This window comes from Papilio polytes, unplaced genomic scaffold (genome assembly GCF_000836215.1).
Source record: "Papilio polytes unplaced genomic scaffold, Ppol_1.0 DF821288.1, whole genome shotgun sequence".
Classification (NCBI taxonomy): Eukaryota; Metazoa; Arthropoda; class Insecta; order Lepidoptera; family Papilionidae; genus Papilio; species Papilio polytes.
This window is the reverse complement of record NW_013527916.1, coordinates 718142-742789: the sequence shown is the minus strand read 5'-3', so window position 1 is coordinate 742789 and position 24648 is coordinate 718142. Positions and strand designations below refer to the sequence as shown.

At 32.9% G+C, this 24648-nt stretch overlaps 2 protein-coding genes across 5 annotated transcripts in view; one reads left to right on the top strand and one right to left on the bottom strand.

Annotated features, from left to right (window-relative positions):
• LOC106109507 (discoidin domain-containing receptor 2-like) overlaps positions 1-15510 on the bottom strand; it is a 33818-nt gene extending 18308 nt beyond the window's left edge. For both annotated transcript variants that reach the window (XM_013291026.1, XM_013291027.1), the window contains exons 1-3: positions 15236-15510; positions 13041-13151; positions 2415-2520 (exon numbers count right to left, since the gene is read on the bottom strand). In XM_013291026.1, the coding sequence (XP_013146480.1) occupies positions 2415-2520; positions 13041-13107 (173 nt within the window). In that variant the 5' untranslated portion in view covers positions 13108-13151; positions 15236-15510. The remainder of the gene's footprint in view (positions 1-2414; positions 2521-13040; positions 13152-15235) is intronic.
• A 656-nt stretch (positions 15511-16166) lies between these two features.
• Positions 16167-24648, top strand: part of LOC106109510 (bestrophin-4) — a 34000-nt gene continuing 25518 nt past the window's right edge. Inside the window, exons 1-2 of one of the 3 annotated variants that reach the window (XM_013291031.1) lie at positions 16167-16280; positions 16644-17149. In XM_013291031.1, the coding sequence (XP_013146485.1) occupies positions 17079-17149 (71 nt within the window). In that variant the 5' untranslated portion in view covers positions 16167-16280; positions 16644-17078. The remainder of the gene's footprint in view (positions 16281-16643; positions 17150-24648) is intronic. The other 2 variants (XM_013291032.1, XM_013291033.1) reach the window with 2 other exon arrangements.

Sequence of the window (24648 nt, the reverse complement as noted above, 5' to 3'; positions counted from 1 at the left end):
CAAATTTTAACTTCTATCAGATTGTAAGCGGCGCTTAAAGAAGTGTTTAAGTTTCGTTTCAGTATTTAGTTAGTAACATTACTTATTTGCACGATTTAAATTAACCTAGACTTAGGCTTAGAGAGAATCAACAGAGTACCTTAATTTGAAATTTAATTAATACACTGAACTGGATTATTTCATGTAACAAACTCCACAAAGGGGATCCTATCACAACACAACATACCACATAACTAACCATCACGCACTTCTGTAATTAATCGAAATAATTATAGACGGACTAGAGGCGAAATCAAATTAGAACATAAATGCATAACAAAATGTTTGTATTGAGTAAATTAGTTTGAGATGATGTAGAATGTAAGTGTATTAGGTAAAGGCAATGTCTACGTTATACTATTATAGTCATTTATTATTTGTAGTTATTGCGATTGCTTCAAATAAACGTTCTATGTAAAATTTAAAGCTAAATATTGTAATATTTGGTCATAACATTGTCATAATGTTGAAACATGTTTTAAATTAACTAAATTCCAACGACATAACTCGCTAAAACATCGAAGAATCTTTTCATAACCGAATAAACTATGGTATATCCTTTTAATAACATCCAAAATTTGGTACATACTATGAATGCCGTATTTAATCCGGCTGTATACTCAGAATGCTTTTAAGCTTTCCTATACAGGTGGTATTGCTTGGTGCGGATTTAACTGTTTCGGAAAATCTATAAGCTCCCTCGGAATAAGCTCCGTCCGATTCCATTTTGTAATGATAAATTGTTTTAACATTCGAGATTAAAACCGTGGCGTAATTAGTGGTACGAAGTTTTAACAATAATATTGAATCGTTAAGATTTTTATGAACATTTCATGCTAATATAAAAATCTGGCAATTACTCCTCTCAAACTTGAATAATGCTTTGTACAGGATCAATTCAAAGAATTGCAATTAACAACTAATTTCTAGCTGGTGGACATCATAAAGTCTGTTAACGTTGTTCAAGATGGTAGTGTTTGCCAGCATTAGCTGCTGCAAGCTAACCATGGTTGGAATGACATGAATAATGCCTTCAAAGAATTAGCATGTAAAACAAATTCCAGTTGGAAATTTGTCATGTACTATCAAAGTACGTTTGCTTCGCTTATTGTCCATAGAGTACAATACACAAAATCAATACAATAGTTAAAAGAAACTAGCTCGGCGAATACTTTTTAACCAGTAAAAAGAATTCACCGATCGACGCTCGCTGACCTGACATGTCTATGAAAAGCAAGGAATTTTAAAATGAAATTTTTCTTCGCAGATTTTATTTCATTTTTTTCATTCAACAACTCCAAGTAGACAAAAAATGCATTCTTTTAATTCTTATTTAACTTGAACCCGACTAATTCTATTCGTTTGTGTCGTTACTTAGAAAGCGGCAAGGGTGTTTCTAACATGCGACACAAATAAGCAACATACATGAGTGGACTATAATGGAACACGGAGTTAAAATCTAGGTTACGGTGAGCAATTATAGCGAAAAACATACACGGTCATTGTATACCAAACTTAAAAATTTTAAAACATTAATTACATATTTTCAACTTGTAGCAATATTGTATTACGTTAAAGAAAGTATAAATCACCTTACACCACGCCTGTAAGACAAGATTTTATTTTTATCTTGCAAAAAAACTCAATACTCAGAAGCAATCTCTGCGATTACAAAGCTACAAGTGATCCGTTTGCGCTGCAGTTTAAATTAAATTCTCGATACCATTCAAAGGGGAAGGTTCCAATAGTAATACTTTATTGAACTCGTAACTTTTACGTAAAAACTACCCGATTTTTTTAACACGGTCCATTTTGCACTGATAACACGTTTTGAAAAAAAAAATTAAACCTGATTCCGAACTCGTGTATTAGGAGTATAAGATTCATTTTTTATGGCGGCTCGGGATTAGCTACGACTGACTACTGAGACTACTGAGGGTGAGGTTGCACGCGCACCGGGGTATTCTTTAAAATCCGGCTGATAACTAAATTTTTGTTGTGCGCAGCTAATACAAAACTGCAAACCGCCATAAAGTTTGGATGCCACTGTTACTGATAAAAATCTATTGAAATTATGCCACAAGACATTTGAAATGGAAAAAAATCGATTACGCTTCTCAAGATGTATGTTATTCGATATGATGCCATTTGATGAAATAAAAAGAGTACTCAAAGTAATTAGCAGACGAAGTCGCAGGCAACCGGTTGTAATATACACTTAGATAACAACTTTTTATGGTATACTGACATTTATGATCTTTCATTAAAATGCAATATTTTTTAGAATACTAGTTCTTTAGGTTTATTATAGTTGTTTTATACTGTACAAAATATTCGCAAAGCTAATTTATGTAACTTGTTAGCAAGATACTCACCGTCCATTTTGAGGGCCCACGTTGCCGTCGTTGAATGAAGAGCTGGCTGTGAGGTCCTTGTCGGGAATTAATCCATTTTCCATTCCAAGGGGAGCGATACATTGAGCTGAAAGCAATAGCTATTATTATTAAACAGTTCATTTTCTAGTGGGAGTTCTAAACTAGCAAGTCGATACTGCATTTAATTTTAATTAGCAGTTTTATAGTCTATCTAAATATGTCTATAATATTTTACCTAAGTTGGATTTGAAACAGAACGTATTGTGTTGTTGAGAAGACATTAAATCATTATGTTGTGGACACGCGAAAACTCTATTAAAATCTTATAATTTGCTTTGAGCATGGAAACCACTAGTACTAGTATTTAATAGACCTTTCTGCAATACCACACAGTAAAGGCAACACATTTCTAACTTGATAACGTGTGACAATGGCGCTATAAACTCGATTGTACAAAATTATTAAGCCGCATTATGCATATGAGTGTTCGAAATATGAAATCAAATACAAACAATGTTCAAAATGAATGGGGAAAAAATCAAATTACTGGTGTTCGATATTCGAACAAAAGCGATGCTGGATCCAATTTGATCACGAATCAATCAAAGAATAATCCCGGAACATTCGTACAACACTTCTGTTTAAAATTGATATCTACTTCGTACGTGTGTACGTAACAATCATATTCGGGCGATGACTCCGTCAGTCGTGCATTAAAATTATAACGATAATAATTACAATCGACACGAAACCGCCGCGTTGTATGAAAGGTATTATCCGATCCAGTCGCTAGATAAGTTAAGCAACAAAATTCATTGTCTAGCGATAATGAAATGTCTTTTTATAAAAATTAAAGAAGTTAAAACTATGAGATTTTAGTGCTTTTTCCATTATCATTTTGCTAGAATTGTTCTCCATAATTGGAATGATCTTTAAACGATTTTATTAAGTGAACGATGCTTAAGCACAAGCCGAAAAAGTAGCTAATCTGCTTATTCACTTTTGAAAACCATTTCGATCTTTACAGAGTGTCAGGTCGATCAAAATCATTATCACCAGCTCACTATACGTCCCCACCGAGGGGCTCGGAGCCTACCCTAAAGTTAGGGTGACTAGGCCATAGTCAACCACGCTGGCCAAGTGCGGGTTGGTTGACTTCACACATATCTTTGAATTTCTTCGCTGATATGTGCAGGTTGCATCACGATGTTTTCCTTCACCGTAAGAACGTCGGGTAAATTATGTACATATGAAAATTCGAAAAATTGGAAATCACATTGGTACATGGCGGCGGGATTCGAACCCAAGACCTGTAGATTACAAGTCAAGTGCTTAAACCACTGAGCCACCGACGCTCCGATCAAAATAAAATAACGCAAATACAATCAATCTCTAGTCTGCTAAAGATCTAATAAATTTGGTTAGTTTATTTAAGTATTGGTTAACCAACCAACATAGAACATTAGAAATTAGAAGTATAAATTGCCGCAATAAACAATTTATAAGTTTAGAAATTAGCTATACTGCAGCTGTTTAAAGTCATATTTCATTGCTTTAGAAAATTAATAAAGTTTAGTGACTATTACTGAAGCGGGTAACTGGCAGGCGCCCGTTTTAAGTCCCACAATTTGTTTTGCCTTAGTCATATTAAAATTTACAAAGTGTACATAATTTAATAAAAAAAACATATCTTTTGTATATTGGAGACCGACATAAATATCTTTGATAATCGAAGAAAACAATGGACGTAATATGAGTCAAATCGACTCGACACAAAAACATTAAAATCTTTTTTAAGAACACTGCACTGGGCAGCGAATTTCATTCAACCTTTGTACTCTTTGCATCCTTTATTTCAGACCAGGAATGGCAGATCTTTTTGAAGATTATTTTGTTTGTATGCGAATTCGAAGTTCGCATAAAGTGAATGTAAATGGAAATGTAGACAGAAAGCAATTTGACACAGACCGGATCAGACTGTATGATCAGGCGGTCTGCGGGCGGAAGTTAGAATGTTGTTGCAACTATTTTATAATATGCATTTCTCTCAAACAGAGATTCGGAGTCGCAATACGAATGACACAAGAATGCTTATAAAGCTTTGTAACTTTGTACATTTTAATAACATACTTTAATATATGTTTCTATTCAAAATGTAACTAACATATCTCTCAGGATATTTTGCTATCTTACATTTGTCAGAGATAACTAGAAAGATTTTATTCCCACAAAGAAAAAAAAAGTTAACTGAATGTTTGCACTATCGAAAAATTAACATTAATTTCTCTTTGTGTGTGACAGTAAGCGATGCTGTTGGTAAAAGTATTTCTTAGCTATATTGTAAAAATGTCCAATCACCGACAATCGAGACAACAGAGGCGTCCTCGTTTCCGCTCAACGCCTACTGTCTTAGCCTATTGATATCTATAAATAATAATTAAGTAATTGAAATTCTTCATACAATATTTACGAATACATTCAGATCACGTACATAAACGACTAGACTAGATAAATAGATTTGAAACGTCGAGATCTCAGGTAGAAAATAGAAAATAGATTTAGGATCAAGTAATCAAATATAAAATGAGCTTTTTATTTCTTTGCTCGATACCTTGTTACGTGCAACGACGTTATACGGATCTAACACTGTTAGTCCTATTGATGTCACTATTTCTAAATTAAATTAAAACTATTAAGTTACGGTAACATTTATTTTTAAATGGAGAAATTTTTCCTTTGTTTCAATTTAACTCAATAGTCGTTTTCAGTGTTACCGTCATCTTTTTCTGTAAAACAGATAACACAGTTCGTTTTATACAGGTGTTACCGTGACAACTCGCAGTTATAAAAACGCGTTGTCAGAAAGCAGCTTCCAGTCGTTAAAAATAGTATAATGAATCCCTCAAAGGTATCTTGTAGCCCTCGAGAGAAGAATAGCTGCCAACACAATGGCCGTCGCCTCCGGCACCTCACCTCAAAAATCTACATATATCAAAATGAAAAATCATACTGCTTCATTAGCAGAAAATACTTCCGAATATAGCATAAGTACACATCAAATGTTACGCGTCTGAAGCGACGCCCACCAAGTCGTTGATATTAAAAGTTTGAAATTACGTAAAAACGTAATTTATGTTAGAACATTTTTTGCATTTCTACGGCTGGAGTAAATTAAAATATACCAATATTGAGTTAAAGAATATAAAACGAAGAGGGTATTAATGAAGCCAAGTTAAAACATTGATCGAAATAAATATAAACGGTAATAATATCAGCTAGATAAATAACTGCAGGCACATAAGAAAAAAGAATGTTGTGTCTTCTCTTCGCGGATAAACTACGATGTTTTTACAGTACAGTAGAGTAAGTACAGTAAACAATTGGTACAGAGAAAGACTAAGTTTGGAAAGCATGTTTTAAACACAGTAAACATTAGGAAAAAATAAAAAGAAACAACAGTCGAATAAGGATTAAAAGATTAAATAAGACATGCTTTGTAACTAAGATTTACATGTGTTACTGTAAAAACTCAAACTCTGGTAACTACTAAGATATACCAACTACTTATGGTAAACGTGTGGAACAAATCAAATCTTGATTATTTTCAAGCATTTGCCACCATTACCTCAAGATTAAGGTAATTAAAATTAAAGGTCTAAAAGAGCTATAATTTACCGTATTCCAAGCCTTTACAGTAACATACACTGGTAAAATAAATCTCTTGCGTCTGAAGAAATATAAAAATAATTTTGCTCCTGTCTTTTGTAAAGACGTGGATTTTGCTCAATAGAGCAGTCTCGTTCAATTTGAGATTGTTCGTTCGATTTGAGACTCAACTTTAAAGTAAAAGGATAATAGAAAAATTCGCAAAGACAAATATGGTCTTACATTCGCACATCCATCGCTACAGGTCATAAATCAGCGTTAGCATTGTTTAACACAAAATTAAAATAAATTGGCAGGAAAGTTGTTTGGAACAAAATAATAAATAAGCTCAGCCTCGCTTACAGTGATTGATCTCGCTTCAGTCCTCTTGGAAATCAATATCAAAGTAAACTACGTTATATTTTATGACACAGCATACATGAACATTTAAACAGTAGGCTCGTCATAAAATAAATAATAAATGAACAAAAATTAAAACAGAAAACTAAATCACGATGAAAGGAACATGCAATCTTCTAAATGTAAAGAAAAATCATAAATGTCAATGTCTATTTTTCACCTTAAGAGCACGCGCACACCTTTGACAGAACCATCGCACAATTATTGTGAGATTCTCGATAGTCGATTGTTTATCAGCCAATTCAACTGTTTAGTTGCACCACTAAAATTGAGTAGTGTGCGCACCTCTATATAAGCTCATAGGAATCAATGCACGACTAAACAGTTGTGCGATAGTTTAATTTCAGGTGCGCAGGCTCTAAACTACCTAAACCACTGGACAGATTTTGATTAATATTAACTAGATCATTATAAACACATAAGAGCGTCGGTGGCTCAGTGGTTTAAGCACTTTGTAATCTACAGGTCTTGGGTTCGAATCCCGCCATGTACCAATGTGATTTTCGATTTTTAAGAAATTCATATGTACATAATTTACTCGACCTTCTTACGGTAAAGGAAATTCAAAGATATGTGTGAAGTCAACCAACCCGCACTTGGCCATCGTGGTTGACTATGGCCTAGTCAACACTAACTTAGAGTAGGCACGGAGCTCTTCAGTGGGGACATATAGTGAGCTGGTGATGATGAGAATATTATAAAGACAAGGATTAGGTTGACGTTTTCATATATTTTGCCCATTTTTTGTAATGAAAGTCTTTATTCGCCTTAAATATTTTTAAGTGTTTTTAGACTTTTAACATTATAGACCGACAAGGATATCTGTCCCGGTGGGTATAATTGAAACACATTTACGACAGAAGAGATGTATAGGAAGGGGCAATATCCTCTTTATGTGCGTCTCCTCCTCCGTCGGATAAGGGTAGGCAACGCATCGGCGATCGCGAATGTCTATGGGCAGTGGTCGCTTCGCCATTTTGGCGGATTCAGGAGGCCGCTTGCTCGTTTGCCACCTTGTTATTATAAAAAAATTCCGCCATTATCTACGCCCATGCAGGTTTTACACATTTTCTGATAGAACTATCCGCGAAAGCAGCTTTACCGGCTCAGGTCGTTTGACTATAATAGTGTACGCATACCGACTATATCTAGTACAACCTTTTAATAAATAAATGAAAAGGTAATTGGAATAACAAAGTTTACGGAAATTATTTCATGTGGCATATATTAATTCCTTCGGGACCGGTATAATTAAAAGCGGTATAGGGGACCTAGCGCGGGTATGATAGCTTCTTTGTTTCCTACTGTTAATTTTTTTACTCAAAACTGTGGTTGAGTTAATAATCAATTCTAAACGGATAGTTGCTCTCAACAAACGACTAAATGACGATAGTTAATGTGAAATAATAAACTTATATTGTCTTACTAGCTTTTGCCCGCGACTCAGTCAGCGTGGAAATAAAAAAAAGTGAGTACCTTATGTGTTCTTCCAGACTAACGTCTCCATATATCCGAAAATTCATCGAGATCTGCTCAGCCGTTTAGGCTACAAACTCTAACAAACACACATCCATCTTAACTTTCGCATTTATAATATTAGTAAGAAAGAAGTAAGATGAAAAATATGCTTCTAAATATTAAAAATAAGAGGAACAATTCGTTAGTTGAAAGAAAGGAATCCGTCAAAAGCTGCAGCAGTCTAAACAATGTTACCTGTTTCATTGAGTTACAGCTATATAAAAATAAATAACGACAGCTGTTGCATCTTTTTATGTGCCGGTGACTTTAAAGCATAGGCCGGGTGAACGTTGTGTAGTCTGTTAGAATAATTGCCCTCGAACAAGACGAGGCCACAGTTAATTCATTGTTTGATTCATATTAAGGGCCTCTGTACACGGGCAGCTTCTAGAAGTCGGCGATGAACTTTTAGCTCCTTTTTAGACAGTTGACAAAGCTCCGTATAGCGAACGTTTACTGCTGCGGACCATTTGGAGTCGTCGTTGACAACTGGGACAGTTAACCCATAAGGTCCGGTTCTGTTTTCACAGGCATATGACTGTTTTCACATAAAAGCAGGAGTCATCCACTGCTATCTATTTTTTTTAATCCGCGAGACACTCATATAAAAACGAAGATTATAGATTTCTAACCAGTAAAATGGTTCTTGAAACAAATATTTATTGCAATTAATTCCATGTAAACGCTAACTATAATAATAATTTTCCATGAAATAAATTCATAATGTTGCTACGATCTTTCCTTTTAATTTTCAATCCTACTCAATATAAATATAGATACTAGAGTGTACTTACAAAATAATGTTTGAAATATTGAGTTTCTTATATTTAATACTACTTGAGTGTACTTTATAAGTTAAGAATGGCTGGCTAATTAATTAAGTATTATAAAATGTAAAATACAACTTAGAACTTATTGGTATTAAAAACAATCTATCTATAATATTATAATAAAGCATAATCACACACTTCTTTGTTGCCTAAGATGTTAGCAATCACAGCATATTATCGAATAACTCTTTTTTAATTCCTTATATTTTCACGCAATTAAACTTAGGGGGTAAATATTTTGGATAAAAACCCTTATGTGGGAAAGAGACCATAAGTTGCTGCCAACATCAAGAAAGATAATTTGACAAATGTGAACAATAAATTTATAATTTCATGCGGATGAAGCCGCACGGGAACAGCTAGTAATTAGATAAATACCATATTGCATGTGAGGTATCTACTAATTGTTTAAAAAGAGTGATGGAACTCTATCATCAATCTTAATATTCAATTCGCATAAAACATAATTCGCCATCAGTAAAAAGAACGTAACAATAACTTTCTTAATTTATATTCAATGAGTCACAATCCGCCGCATAATATATGGAACCGAAGGCATATTGATAATAATCAGAAGTCGTACAGCCGATGAATATTATGTAAACCCCGGCTTGGATTATTCGAACTGGCGTGCTCAAATTTGTGAAACAAACATTTACTTACAACCTTGCATATAACAGCTTTGAAGTAACCATTTCATTCAGAAAATATGATGGAGTCATTCATTCAAGAGATGAATTTCTCTTATGGATCATGTACAGATAAGAATGTCTGCTTTCGAGGTTGGCTGTTTATCTCCCGTTGGTGAGCGCCAAACAATAAATTGCCAATGCCATAAAGCTAGTTTTGAATAATAATAAACACGTAGTCACCGGTTTTGAAAGTGCATGTGGCGCAGGTGGCGGACTTACTGAGCCAAGCTTTTGTGCCAATGTGAATAACGCAGCAACAATTGGCCAGTACGGCTATCACAATTTAGTTAATTCTCAACGATGTAATTGTAGTACGGGGAAAGTTTAAGAAGCGCTGTGCTTGTGCGTGTTTATGCCTTGCGTGACATGTAGTCGTCTAATGAATAATAAACAGCGTAGTGGCGACTCGCTACTCATTCAAATCTATGTACAAAAGGCAATATTGTTTTTAGCATAAAGCGATTGAATGTAATGCTAAAACGCCTACAATATCGGTTCCGATTCGCATAACATTACGAGAGTGACTGGCACATCTACAAGTCGCATAAAACTACCGTAGATACAAGCTGATCGCGGCAGTACATTGCACACGCCAACTTAAAATGTCACCGTTCTAAGCTTGCCGCAAATCGGTTTGCGTGAGGTCGTTAAAAATATTATTTTAATTACTTTTACTGTGACACGAGAGTTGCTAACGTTATGTATTTCTTTTTACTTAATATATTCATAAAGTTTTCCCTCCGACGACAACTATCGTCAACATTTCCGACGATAATGGTCTGTCTGCTATCTCCGATATAGAGGACTCAGTGTGAAGTGTATAATTGAATATCGATAACAGCTAAATATCGATACAGTTTTGGAACGAGTATATAATTAACTAAAGCTATGAAATGGTTTGGTAGGGGCACTGTTTAATGACTTTAGTAGGTAGCTTTTAATATTTATCTCAAAATCAATACTTTTCAAGTAAGAACGCGCGACGTGAGTGAAATAGGAATAGGATTACGAGTAGATGTCATATTATGCATATTACATATTAGTAAATCTATGAAGATTCATAGGAAGTTATGGCAAAATGTTTACACAATTTGTTGAATGCTAAGTTAATGGAATGAGTAGTACTTTAGTAGATCAAAGGTCAATTGGCGGCGCTTCTGAAAGAAGCTTTAGGATTCAACCGCCGCTTCCGTTTTCATTCTTTAAAACCAACAGCCATGACGTGATTCGCCATTGTCGCGGAGACAACTACATATACAGGTTAAGTGAAGTGAATCTATTAATGTTATGTTTCATATATACGCAATACGTTCTTTATTAATTGCAAATTCACTTGATACCGGTTTTATTGGTTATATTTATACGTCATAAAAAAATGATACAATTTACCTCAACATATCGAATTAATTAAAAAAAAAATCTGATTGTACCTATTTATTTAAACAAAAACTTTAGTAATAATCATATTTTATTATGCAATACCAATGTTTTTAAAGTTCGTCTCCAAGTACATTAGAGCAGTTTCGCAATACACATAAATTTATCTCGTCAATTGAATACACATAAAATTTCCAAGCCACCGTTATAAACCAGCCGGCGACATTTTGACGAGCAGTAGGCAACTCTAGATGATAACATTTGTAATATTCACTTTGGGTGTATAAACTCGATTATCAATCGCACTTCTGTTTGCTTACTAATAACCATAAATACATATATATGTGTTTCAAAGCGGGAATATAAATTAAAGCTCATGAAATTTATAATACTTGGTATAACTTCATCGAGGCGCAGCGGCGGCCGTCGGGACGGGAGTCGAGAAATTTGTAATTAAATATTAAAGGCGTCCATACACTGGCGGTGCGGTGCGACTTGGGATCTTACACTTGGCGCTTTGTTAGGTGTTTGGAATGCAAGAGAATGAGTGAGTGAGACAGCGGGAGTTGACTTCTGTATGTCCGGGGAATGTACCGTTCAGGTTCTACTTACGCAATTTGCATTGAATATTGCTTGAACAGTAGCGCAGCCTATCCACGCTTTCGAATCTACCTAACGTACTTTGCATTGGCAATTGCCACTAGAGTTGGAAGCTTTTGAGGAATTTATTTATATAGAGATAACTTAAGCATTCACCGGCATGAAAAGGAAGCTAACGACTCTTTTATGCTTGAAAGGAATTCTAATAGAGACGCTATTCCTAGAATCATAGCAAGATGATTTATTCAAAAACTCATATTTTCACTTTCTCTTACAATTGAAATTAAATTTTATGACTCCAGAAAGTATTACCTTCGATTGTTCCATTATACAATGGTGTAAGTTCCACTTCCTTTCTTTTACTTTAGTTTTATAGATTTTTTATGTTTCTATGCATAAAGAGTCCGTTTCATAACTAGGTTATTGAATGTATTAAATTTGTGTTTTGACAGCTTGTTAAGACTTTATTAATAGAAACATTTAGGAAAAGTCACTCAAAGTGTATTATTAAAGAGTCAGTTTAATTACAGTAATTGTTAGATTGTATTTGTGAGTTTTGTTGAGGTTCGCAAAGACAAATTTGTAATAGTGCAAATTAGTTCCCTTCGTAAATGTTGAGCAATTGAAATGGGCCGGCGCGCCGCCGCGTCAAGGCATTTCGATTTAGATGGATGCAAGTATTTTTACCCTTCTTCAAAAAAGTCGATGTCTTGCTCATAAATATATCAATATCGTATCCTTTAAGAGTTTATGTACGTCTATTTTTAAAGGGGACTACTTTTGTACAAAGAATGTAAACAAAAGACTCAAAGTAATCGTTTATATAAATATAAATCAATGTTTGTATGTTTGTGTAGGTTTCGCCCTTCACGTTCTTACACCACTAGACAGGATTTGACGTCATTTAGATATAATTCTGTTGAGAGTTTTGTATCTTAAAAATTAAATATATTTTTTTAGATCTGTCTTGATTCTAAATAGATCTCGTAGTTATTAATTTGCTAAAGTTCGATAATGCGAATATAATATCAACGAGACATGATTTATTTCTCGTGGTACATTTACGTGAGAGTGAAGGAGCTACAAAGCCATTTACAGCGAGCTCTACTTATCTTGCGGCGTGCTAGAGTTTGCCACAGGGACATCCTACAGAAAACAACTGAGAGCTTTTGCACATGCGGGACTAGCTGCCGAGTGCCAATGCAAATTAGAACGCCCAGTACAAAAGCTTTCTGTGCAAAACAATATACTTTGGTTACTGAAAATATTTGCCTACGACCTAACAAAATTAGATTCGATTTTCGGATCAAGCTAAAATCTACTTAGATACTAAAGTGTTTAAAAATGGTTTATTACTAGGAAACTCTTATAAAAGGGTAACATAAGCAGGGAAATTAATATTAAAGGAACAAATTACTGTTTTAATAATTTGTAATCGCCCACATGGCCATCAGACAGGGTGGTATTTATTCCTTGTTCTCTATCCTGCCCACGTATTAAAGTTACCGCCATATTTATAATGCTGTAAAAAATATAATACTCACAAATATCGAGTGCGAACAATCGCATGGCCCGCGCGAGCATCAATAGGAGTACCACCCGCGCCACCATCTCGCCGACTCTCCGCTCACTTCACCATCTCCGACATCGTAAACCTTAAACAACAAAAATTATTAAAACCAAGCCCTTTTGCATCAAACTATTAAAAGTCGTGAGATATTGAGAACTTATACGAGTAGCTGTGTTGTAGACTTCGTGCATAAAAAAATATATGAATGAATGCATTTATTTCGCGAGGAAGTCATCGAGGAGCAATGATATTTAAAAAAATCTATCCCACGGGAGCCAGATTTTTCTCGGTTAACATGTAGTCTATGCCTTTTTCCAAATGTTTTATTTCTGTGCCATATTGTTTCTTCGCATTTTTTTATTGGATCAAATCTGTAGTGATCTTTCGTTAAGGTTGCAAGAATACATAACAATGGCAAATTATTTCGATTTTTAAACTTTTATAAACCTGTTTGCTACAATGTGACTTTTAAATTTTCATTAAATTACGTGGGATTAAACTCTATAAGGATCACGGCAACGGTTAATTCTTATACGACGGAGTTTTTTGTAGGAAAGATAACTTTTTTTTTTTAGTAAAGTCTCATTCTTAGATATTCAATAAACTACTGCAGTAGTTTTTTAATTAGATGTTCATCAATATCACTATCTAATTAAGAGTTAACATAAACAGTTTTCTTCATTACTTCTTAGACTGTATGAACAAATATATTAGTAGATGTCTAAGCCTTTGTTTCGAAAAACAATAAAAAAAGAACTCAACTTAACGGTGGGAGCATACTGTGAAGACAATGTCTACAGTACTTAGGAAAGGCACTTGTCTATACCATACAATATAAGAATGAGCGACATTTTTAAATTGTCAAGACAGAGCCCATATACAACCTCATTTAATTTGATAATAATGTTTAAAGCTGCAATATTATTGAGAATTGCAAATCCTTTAAAAGAAACAACATCAATGCTATTTAAAGTAATACAAGTTAATTTTTTAATAAATACTGTAAATATACTATCCTCATCTGTCAGTCCTTTTAACAATCATAGAAAAGACAAGACCAATAAGGACATGGATTATAGCATCCACAAATATCAGTATAGACAGAAAAAATACTCCCACTTCAGACTAGTCTTTGTAAATCATAATATTGGATAGTAGACCAGTAGTTCTGTCAATTTAATAACTAATGCTGCTGCCAACCACTATTATTGTATTACCAACTATAGTACGCTTATTTATACTGTTGTAAATGATTTTTCAAAGAGAATAAAGGGATGACAATATTTTTAGTAGTTAATAGAATTCTGTAGTTACATTTTACATATCTTAACACAGAAAAGAAATGACAATTTTTTTATAAGACAAGAGACAAACTGGCAGTGGAAACCAAGTTGAACAACCGTGGACATTCCTTACATTTTTGAAGAATAATTAATTGTGTAAAGAACTAAGAAAAACACTTTTATGTTTGTCTATATAATTAAAATGTATTTATAAATTGACTTACACATATTACTACACAGATTAGTTAATAACTAACAATAATTTATTTAGATAAAAAATATACCTTGATAAAAGAAATTTGAATAAAAGCACAATTTAAAATTAAGAATTTAATAAATTGTTATATATTTATTTACAATTCAATTGTTTGTGAATTTAGTAAATGATTTGGTTGACAATAAAAAATAGTGTTTATTTTACTACTATTGATGTCAAATAAAATGTAGATATCTTTTTAATTTTAAAAGCAATTAGTCACTTAGCACAAAAACTAAATACATATTTCTAAACCAGTCATGGTTTAGTCAACTCAATACATTAATTCGAAGTTATTTTTGTTTTTCTTTATATCGCGTCAATAGGTTACCATTGACGCTAAAAATATTAAATTGGTGTTGCACATAGACGCCAATGATTGGCCGAAAAAACCCATTAAAAATAAATAACTTGTTTTAAAAAAAGAATAAAAACCATAATAGATTATGCTTTTATCGTAAACAATTGAACGAGTCAATTAGAGTGTAATTTAATTCTCTACTAACTTTATAGACTTCGTTGTGCAGTGGGTCACCTAACAAAGGAACAGCAGCAACCAATTAGAAGTCTTTAAAAGTTTATTATAAATATTGGAACAATATAAATATTATAAATTCACAAGTTACGCACCTTTAAGTTTCAGGAACGTAGGTGAAACCCGGTGACATGGGAAATAAATTAACATATCTCAGTCCACACACGAATCAAGTCACTACTCATCAGGCAATATTTAACACTTTTACGATAATTTCCAAAAAGTATAAACGATAACACTACGACGTTTAGTTATGATAATGCAAAAAGAAAGCACTGTAGTTCATAAAATAAATTAACTACTTTATTTCAACAACTATGCCTCGATCGCTCTAGTCGCTGCCAGATTTGCAGTCCGAGTCGTGTCAATTCCGTGGGACAAGTGTGAAGTTAGATACGATCACTTGCACGAACGTCGGCTCGGCCAATTCGGATGGCTTCTTCATAGAGTACTAATAACAGAGCTACCAGTTCACTAAACTTTTATACTCGTAGACGGGCTGTCGAGCGTAGTATTTTGTGCCTGTTTGATTTTCGCCATTTTGGCGCTGATGGTTGCGGTTGGTAGCGGTGGTGAGTATTCAAATTAAATAATAGATAGAAATGTAACTGTCAAGAATATCAACACTCAACTTCAATCGGAACGAACCAAAACCTGTCATTTTCAAACAAAGGCCTATCCATCTATGGAGACTGTGGTAAACTAGAATATATCGAAAAGTATAAAAGCTTGTACAAACTAGTCTAACTAATGTTATTTTAAAAATATGTCCAACATAAGATTTAAAAGTTGTAGGTTTTGAAGTACAATTTAAATAACTAAATGCACTGTTTTTTTAACAACTGAACCACACAAACTGGTCGGTTTTGTTATTTAGTCAACAAAATTGTGGTTTTCGTTGTATATCACTGACACGTCAATTCCGGTCATATCATCTGTGTTCCATTCGGTTATTTTGAATTTAAAAGAAAATGCTTTAATTAAAAGTTTGTTAATCATTTGTTTTAGGTGAATTAGTATCAATGATAATTTTGAAATGTAATACTGATAAACATCCTACAATTAAAGTAGATAAACATTGGAAACAGCATCTTTAACAACATGTTGACATACGAGTGGATACGAAAGATAGTAGGAACGGTAACAATGTTCATTAATTTTTTGTCGTTTTCTGTAAAAGTTAATGGAAGTAAAATCGATAAACAAAGCTTTATAAAAAGAACTGGAGATTAATGAAAAGGTAGCACACAGCACAAATGCAAACATTACGACATACAGTGAGCAAATTATAATAAAATAACTAAATGTTAAGAGGAAGGAAGAATGGCCCTTGGCCCTACGTCTTAGATATACTGCTCCTGTTTAAATTTGTAAAGTTGTGAATGTTCGCTTTATTTTACACTTATATTTGTTTATTGTTACATGCATTGTGTCTTAACATTTAAATGTGATTTTATTTTTTATTTATTTAATATTTACTTAGACTTTAGAAATTGTAAACAGCGCCATCTATTTTCAACGGTGATCGAATGCACAAGGGTGCGGTGCTATAGAACCTGTCGAGTGCCTGCGTCTGCGTCGCGTAGCGTTACACGCATCGGTAAACAACGAGTTACTTGGACAACATACACGCAAGTGCCAGTCACAGCACAGTCACAGTTGCCACTCTTTTGTGGATGGTGCTCTTGTGCGCCCATCGCTTTATGCATTACAATAATCGGGGGAAGCCGAGTGCTTAAACATTACCATAATGTAACTAAATAGCAGTGCAACTTCATTATAACTTCTATTCGCCTCTCTTCGCAATTAACGACAATAAACTTTAATACTTTCTAAAACGTATTTATTTCTCCGCGTGTGTTTCCTTTCAAGTCCGCGCCAACAAACCGTGTGTGTGTTTTAATAAATAATAATTTCATAGTTGTTAAGTTCTTCGACATGACCATATCATATGCTGGTGAAGTTCCAAACGGCAGCAGTTTCGGCTGTTTCTGGCGAATTCTGTGCAAGTAAGTTGTAGTTGTGTGTGGGTAAGCGAGGCCGTCGCGCCGACGACTACCTTTGACGGATCGGTCAAAACCCAAACAGCTGTTTTCGGCGTCCGTCGCAACATGACGAAATCGCAGCTTACCATTCGTTTTCATTCTATATCCTTTACAATATATGTTAACAATAGCATACACTGTATCTATAAATCTTTCAATTTTTTGGTAATTTATTACCAATCTTTTAAATTTTTCTTGCAACCCAAGGAGAGAGAGATAGAGAATAAGGAAAAGTAACTTTGCAACAGTTACTTTTTTAGCTTATATCTTTCTTTTATCATTGATTGAATGGTTAACGTTCATATTAGTTACAATAAAAATTATGAAGTTAAATTTTATATACATTTACTTCAGATGAACAAAGCACAATGCACCATCCACTACCAAATTAATTACCTAGGTTTATTATTGGGCAGGGGACGATATTAAAAAGTACCAAATTATTTATTTAGAGGTAAATTACCTTTTTTACTTTTATTAAAGCTTAAAATCAGATTTAAAAGTTATTTCTATGCAGACAAAGGGCGGCCTGCAGTTGACTTCATGAATATTTTCTTTTACTTATATTATGTTAGTTATACTATAATATCTTCTGCTACGAAAGAAATAGAAGAGATAATTACCCAATATCAGTATAAATTCACATTTATGTATAATTTCTAGTTTATGTGGGGTCGGCACAACAGTTTCATTCCCATTGTTAATCTAAAATCTAATATAATGTTGAAAAAAATTGTGTAATATACTTTTGTTTTAATTGTATTTATCATTCAAAGAACAACTATAAATATGAAGAAAAATAAACAGATTTATTTTTATATTATAATTTTGATTTGCAAATTGAATGAAATATTATATGATTAACAAGGAAAGGGTTTCTGAATAACAATTTACATACTTTGAACATATTGATTCTGACTAAAGAAAAAAAACCTTTTTATAATATCCATAAAATAGCATTACCAAAGATTTTTCATGTTTTTCTTTGTATGTATTCAATTACAATTGTCGAATAATGTTTTTTGGTGTTAACAATTTACTGCAGTTGGGAGTACTGCACCTGTTCTTATTCCTTGGGGCACAAAAATATTTATTTACCGTTAAATATAAAATTATCTCATGTGTACATAAATGATTGAAAAAAGCGTAATTTGTTATTAATTTAAGATCAAGGGCCAACGATTACATCGATTGCAGTCTCTGTTTTGTTTTACGGTCGGTCATAATATAAAATAGTGAGTGAGATATCGAATGACCTTGAAGGAGCCGTAATAAAGTCGATGTAATTTTGCCGCAATGTCGTCAAAAGAGCCGACAGGTGTCGAATCAATTCCTCGTATAGTTCATTTGACCCTGACAACGAAATGAGGCGAAAGTCACAGAGTACTAAAGTATAAATGCATGTCTATAATGTATCTATTCAGTTCCTAATTAAGCGAGACTAGTAAGAAATGAGTAGGTAACAAAGACTAAATAGCCAAGAGATGCCAAAACACTATTTGAATTTGCGAAGACGTGTGGTAATTTTTTTGTTGATTGAATAATATACTGTTGTCATTTAACGATGGTAGGTTTTTGAGCCGAGGCCGTCTAGATTGTCACAATTACAACCTTATATTATAGGTTTCGGAACTTAACTTTATTATATAGAATAGTTTAACGGTGATATTAATACGAATATGATGCAACTAAAATTGTTAATAATCCAATCTTAAGTTTTCAAATAGAGATATTTTATTATCAACTAGCTGTTCCCTGCGACTTCATCCGCATAAAATTATGAAAATTTTATTTTATTGTTGACATGTGTCAAATTATCAATTGAAAATGTCAAAATGTGTGTGTGTGTCAAATGTGACATGACAAACCTTGGCAACCTTGCTTTCTTGATGTTGGCAGCAACTTATGGTCTCTTTCCCACATTAGGGTTTTTATCCAAAATATTTTACCCCTAAGTTTAATAGCGTGAAAATATATAGCCAAAAGCGTGACGAAAGTGTGGGGCTTTTTATTAAAAAGAAGATTAATCAAAAATATGCTGCAATTGCTGACATCTTAGGCAAAAAAAAAGTGTGTATTTACGCTTTATTATAATAGCATAGATTTAGATTAATTTAATAACAAAGAATGAATAATGCTTCGCATCCATATACGTATTAAATCCGAGCTTCGCATACCAATACTTAATGTATCTTAAGTTCTTAAGTCACGTAACATAATTGTTGTTTACTTGACCTTTAACACCGTGGTAATGGACTAATTACGAAAGCGATCGCATTAGTCAACGAGCTAAGGTGAAAAGTACTTGTAGTTATTATATTCTTTGTCAACATTACGGTAAGAATTCGAGTTTATTTTTTGTACAATGTCCGCGTAACATATTATGCTAGATTCATATTAGTGTACTAGGTAGATGAGGTACCGCTATACATAGTTGTAACCATTATTTGTTTTGTTCATTTTTCGTACGCGGACTGAACGGTAAATGTATCAAGTCACATTGAAATATAGTGTGCCTCCGTATCGCATAATGAACTCTGTCATACACTCAATGGACTCAAACATATTTAAAACCAATGTTCTCTCACAACAAACTATTGTTGTCTCTGTGCTATTAACACCTCTTTCAAATGACAACCTAAAGACAGACAAAAGAAATGTATTACAGCTATTTATTGTTAAGTATTTTGTTATTATACAAAATTAATTAAAGGCCATTAAATGGTCGTATGTCTTCTACTTATTAGATAATGTAGTAATTGTAAAAATAATTAATTAAATTAAAAGAAATGGATTTATATACATCTTTTAGAAGGACGAAGAAAGCAATAATCGAGATTCCTTAGGATTTAGATTTTGGTTACAGTAGTTTTACATCTTTTAGTTTTACATCTTTTTTAAAACTTTTTTTAATAAACACTTGTTAAATACAACTTATTATTAGTTTTTACAATTAAATAATTCTATCGTTTTCTTAAGCACAAAACAATTAATTAACTACATAATTCAAATCGTTCCTATATTTTGAGAAGATAATTCTAGTGGATTTCAGTTTTGTAATATAAAATTGTACATTACGGGATTCTGTATGGTCTCTATTCTCTTCTACATTCATGTATTTACATAATACATACGCGGTTCGAGTCAAGGTTACTCTTTATTGCCCTTTTGCCTTTTTATTCACCAACAATCAGGTCAGATTTACGTCATTATTGTATCTTAACTTACTTTTCATTCATACAATACCTTCGAGATATATTGAGATTCGATCAAATTGTAGTAACATTTCTTTATTTAATAATTCGACAATTACGATAGTTTTATTTCGCATCGGAAGTTAAATACTTGAATTAAGTTTTCACTCATTGTCATTACCTAGAGATTCATTATTGCTAGCTTAACTCGTGTTTCAAAGGAGTAACCCTCACGTTCGGAAACGCATTTCATGAATTTATCTAACCGAAAATACTAACAAAATAAATTAAACCAATCGAAAAAAAAATTGTCAGACGTAGCTGGGAAACCGGCTATAAATGCTCGAAATACTCTTCCTTTATAATAGTAACAGTTTGAATGGGTTTTAGGGACAAAGGCTTCATTATTTTTCTACAATCGAGAGAGTGGACAACAAATATATTGTTATAAGATAAATGTTAAACGATCACATAAAATTGAAACATAATTATGTAAGAAATGCAATGCAATGCAATTTACAAATCATATTGCATAACTCTTGTCGTTCTTTAAGGATGTCCTGTTTTTATGAAAGCCTCTGAATCATTTTGACAAGGAAATCCCTCGAGTGAGTCTTCTTTACCTATAAAACGCGTTGTGCGATGCATGAAGTATGAAAACCTCGTGGTTCTTAAATTGCAACCGTCATGCTTTGAAACTTCCTATTTGTTACTAAACTATGATTAAGGGAAATCTTAATCATACTAATTTTGTAAATGCGAACGTTTAGATGGATCGATGTTTGTTAGAGTGTGTAGCTTAAACGGCTGAATGGATCTCGATGAAATTTGGTAAAGATGTAGAGGATAGTCTGGAAGAATACATAGGCTACTCACTCTTGTTTTTTTTTAATGGAATTTACGGAGTCTCGCGCGAAATCTAGTAAAATATAATAGAAAAAATATTTGATTGTTTTTGTTTAATAGTAGGATATGGAACTTAGTTGCAGGTTGCATAAAATATCTAGTCACGATGTTGGTATCCTTTGTATAGCACGTAAGTCTTATCGTTTCATGGTCTCGGTAAAGGAAAAATTCTTTGATCCGTATATGTGCGACTAGCTTTTTTACAATCCACGCAATCTTTTAATGCGCGCCATGCGGTCTAATCTATCAATTAATTAAATGATCTCAATTTCAGAACGCCCTAGGAAGTCCTATATTGAGCAAAATTACTCGCAAAATTATTAGATACGTTTGCAACTTCTATTGTCGTTAGGGGGTAGACTTAATTATTTAAAAAGTATGTATTTACATCTTACTATATTCTACTGTACATCTAACTAATATTATAAATAAAGTTTAGATGGATGAATGGATGTTTGTTAGAGTTTGTAGCCTAAACTTTAGACTTGGAATTATGAACAAGTTATTTTATTGTTTACATTTGTGAAATTATCAATTACAAATGTCAAATGACATGACATGATGACAACCTTACTTCCGTGATGTTGGCAGCAACTTATGGTATCTTTCCCACATTAGGGTTTTTATCCAAAATATTTACCCCCGAAGATTAATGGCGTTAAAATAAATAGCATAAATCGTGTCGTAAATGTAAGGCTTTTTATAAAAAAAGGAATTTATCAAAAATACGCTGTAATTGCTGACATCTTAGGCAACAAAGAAGTATGTGTTTACGCTTTATTAAAATAGTATAGATTTGAAGTTATACATAATAAGGTACAAGTCTAACGTCTACCCTGTCAGACCTTGACGTTCATGATATTGAAACGATTTAAATTTATAAAACTAGTTTGTTTTCAAATGAACAAGTTACAAAGTTATGCCGCGTCATAAATGACATGCGTGTTAATTATAAAAAAATAGGACTGTAGACGTATGATATATATAATTTACTAGCTTTAGCCCGCGACTCCGTCCGCGTGGAATTAAAAAAAAAGCGAGTAGTAGTAGTAGTATGTGTTCTTCCAGACTATCCTCTACATCTGTACCAAATTTTATTGAAATCCGTTCAGTCGTTTAGGCTACAAACTCTACCAAACATCCATCCATCTAAACTTCGCATTTATAATATTGGTATGATTAGTATGGTTAATAAAGAATATATAAGTGGCTATTGTAAAAACGATGTTTTCCTGCCAGAGCGTGGAATGACGCCAATCTTTAAATGAGATTGCTACATGTTAAATTCCTTATTACAAACGAAATCTAAACTTTAATTAGAAATAGATAATTTAAATCTAATTTCATTATTCAAAAGTATTTACGGAAAATCAACTTTGATGAGAATTATGTTTTACAATTTAGAGAGACTTCGTCCGGGCGTATTTAAAAATAAATTCTAGTGATAAATATAACCCATGTTACTCGGTTTGTAATTGATCCATTAGGTGTTGAGTTTAATTGTTACATCATTAGCTCACTGTACGTCCCCACTGTGAGCCTCGGAGGATACCCCTAGTTAGGGATGACATTTGTTGTATACAAACGCTACTTGCACACGAAACACATTAATTAAGTACCGTTCTTCCGAATTAGATATAATGGTATATTTACATAAATACAAAATAAATTTAAAACCTTAAATCGATAGAAAGAACGATGAATATTCAATGAACAAAAGTTTGAATGACGATTTCAAATTTCATTAATATTAAATACCAGCAGAATATTACGTTTTACGAATACCTACATCCGGTAAAAAAATGAGGCTATTGATGTATTCTTTACATAATCTTTGGGGTTTTTACGTTAGTTTTAGAAACTAAAAATACATTTGAGAGAAATAACTTGGGTTTTTATATGTTACCGAAAAATTTTGCGCTAGACTTCGAAAATGCATAGTTATTGAATGTTTTAAGTACGGCTGTTGCAAATAGTTTAAAGATGTCGTTTTTCACATTGTCTGTACTAATATAGTAAAGGGGAAAAATTTGTTTGTTTGTAATGAATAGGCTCAAAAACTACTTGGTCGATTTTAAAAATTCTTACACAATTAAAAAGGTAATTAATCTGTGAGTAACATAGGCTATGTATATTTTTTCATTTCTTTTTTATTATTCATAATTTTCACGCGGACGGTGTCGCGGGCACAAGCTTGTCACATATATAAGTCATAAAGATTTAAATATGACGTGGCTTGTATCTAACAATAGTGAAATGCTTTACGTCCATGTTTGAGATAGTTAAGTCTCAGTTATAACTGTGTAATGACTAATCTAGCCACCTGCGAGAAACGTCACGTGTCGTGACGAAAAATACAAAGTGATGTTTCAAAACTTTCTTTGCAAATCCATTTTTAATATGAATTCGATAGATTTTTTTAAACATACTTGATAATATAAGGGCTATTTAATTGTACTTAGATTGTACCATCATGTTGGTATTGCATTATTAAATAGTAGAAGTCCTTGGCTCTTACTGGCGGTTATCCAATGTTTTAATGAATGGACCATGATACCATATACATGATACGTTTCCCGATATATATCTATTAACTAGCCTTCGCCCTCGACTCCATCCGCGTAGGAAATTAAAAAAAACAATAAAAGTGAGTAGCCTATCTGTTCAGTTTATACTTTACGTTTATGCAAAATTTCATCGAGATCCGTTCAGCTGTTTAGGCTACAAACTCTAACAAACATCCATCTATCTAAATTTTCGCATTTATAATATTGGTAAGATAGATTATAATATTAGTAATATGTAATACAATTAAGATTTCAATTAATTTTAAGATTCGATAACTTTTTTAACTTCTTATTGAAATAAAGATTAAAACAAACCGTCAACGACCATCCACGTGCAGAAGCCGAACAAAATAAGATCGATAATAATTTTTAAGTTAAAACGTAAAATATTTCTTTACTATGTTATATTCCGAGAAATCGATTTGAGTTTAGCGATTTGATATGCGCCTATATTTTTAAATTAAAGTCGTATTTTTGCCTATAAGTCCCGCAAAACAAGTTTTAAGAAATGTAAATCTTTTTGACCTTATGTACCATGCGTAATGTATATTAAAAAAACAATATTTATAAGGTTGTCCTCATTGAACAGATTTCATGAAACTGAAATTCATAAGAAAACAAATCCATAAAAACATTTTCCCTATTATACGTGTCTTAATATTTAAATTATGTTACTTAATGTTTTTTTTTCTTATACGCATTTGAATGTAAGGAGGAAAAGTTGAAGGAAAACTTAACTAAAGCATCAAAAAATGTAATCCTGAACAGGTCTTGCGACCCTAACAGGACTAGATAC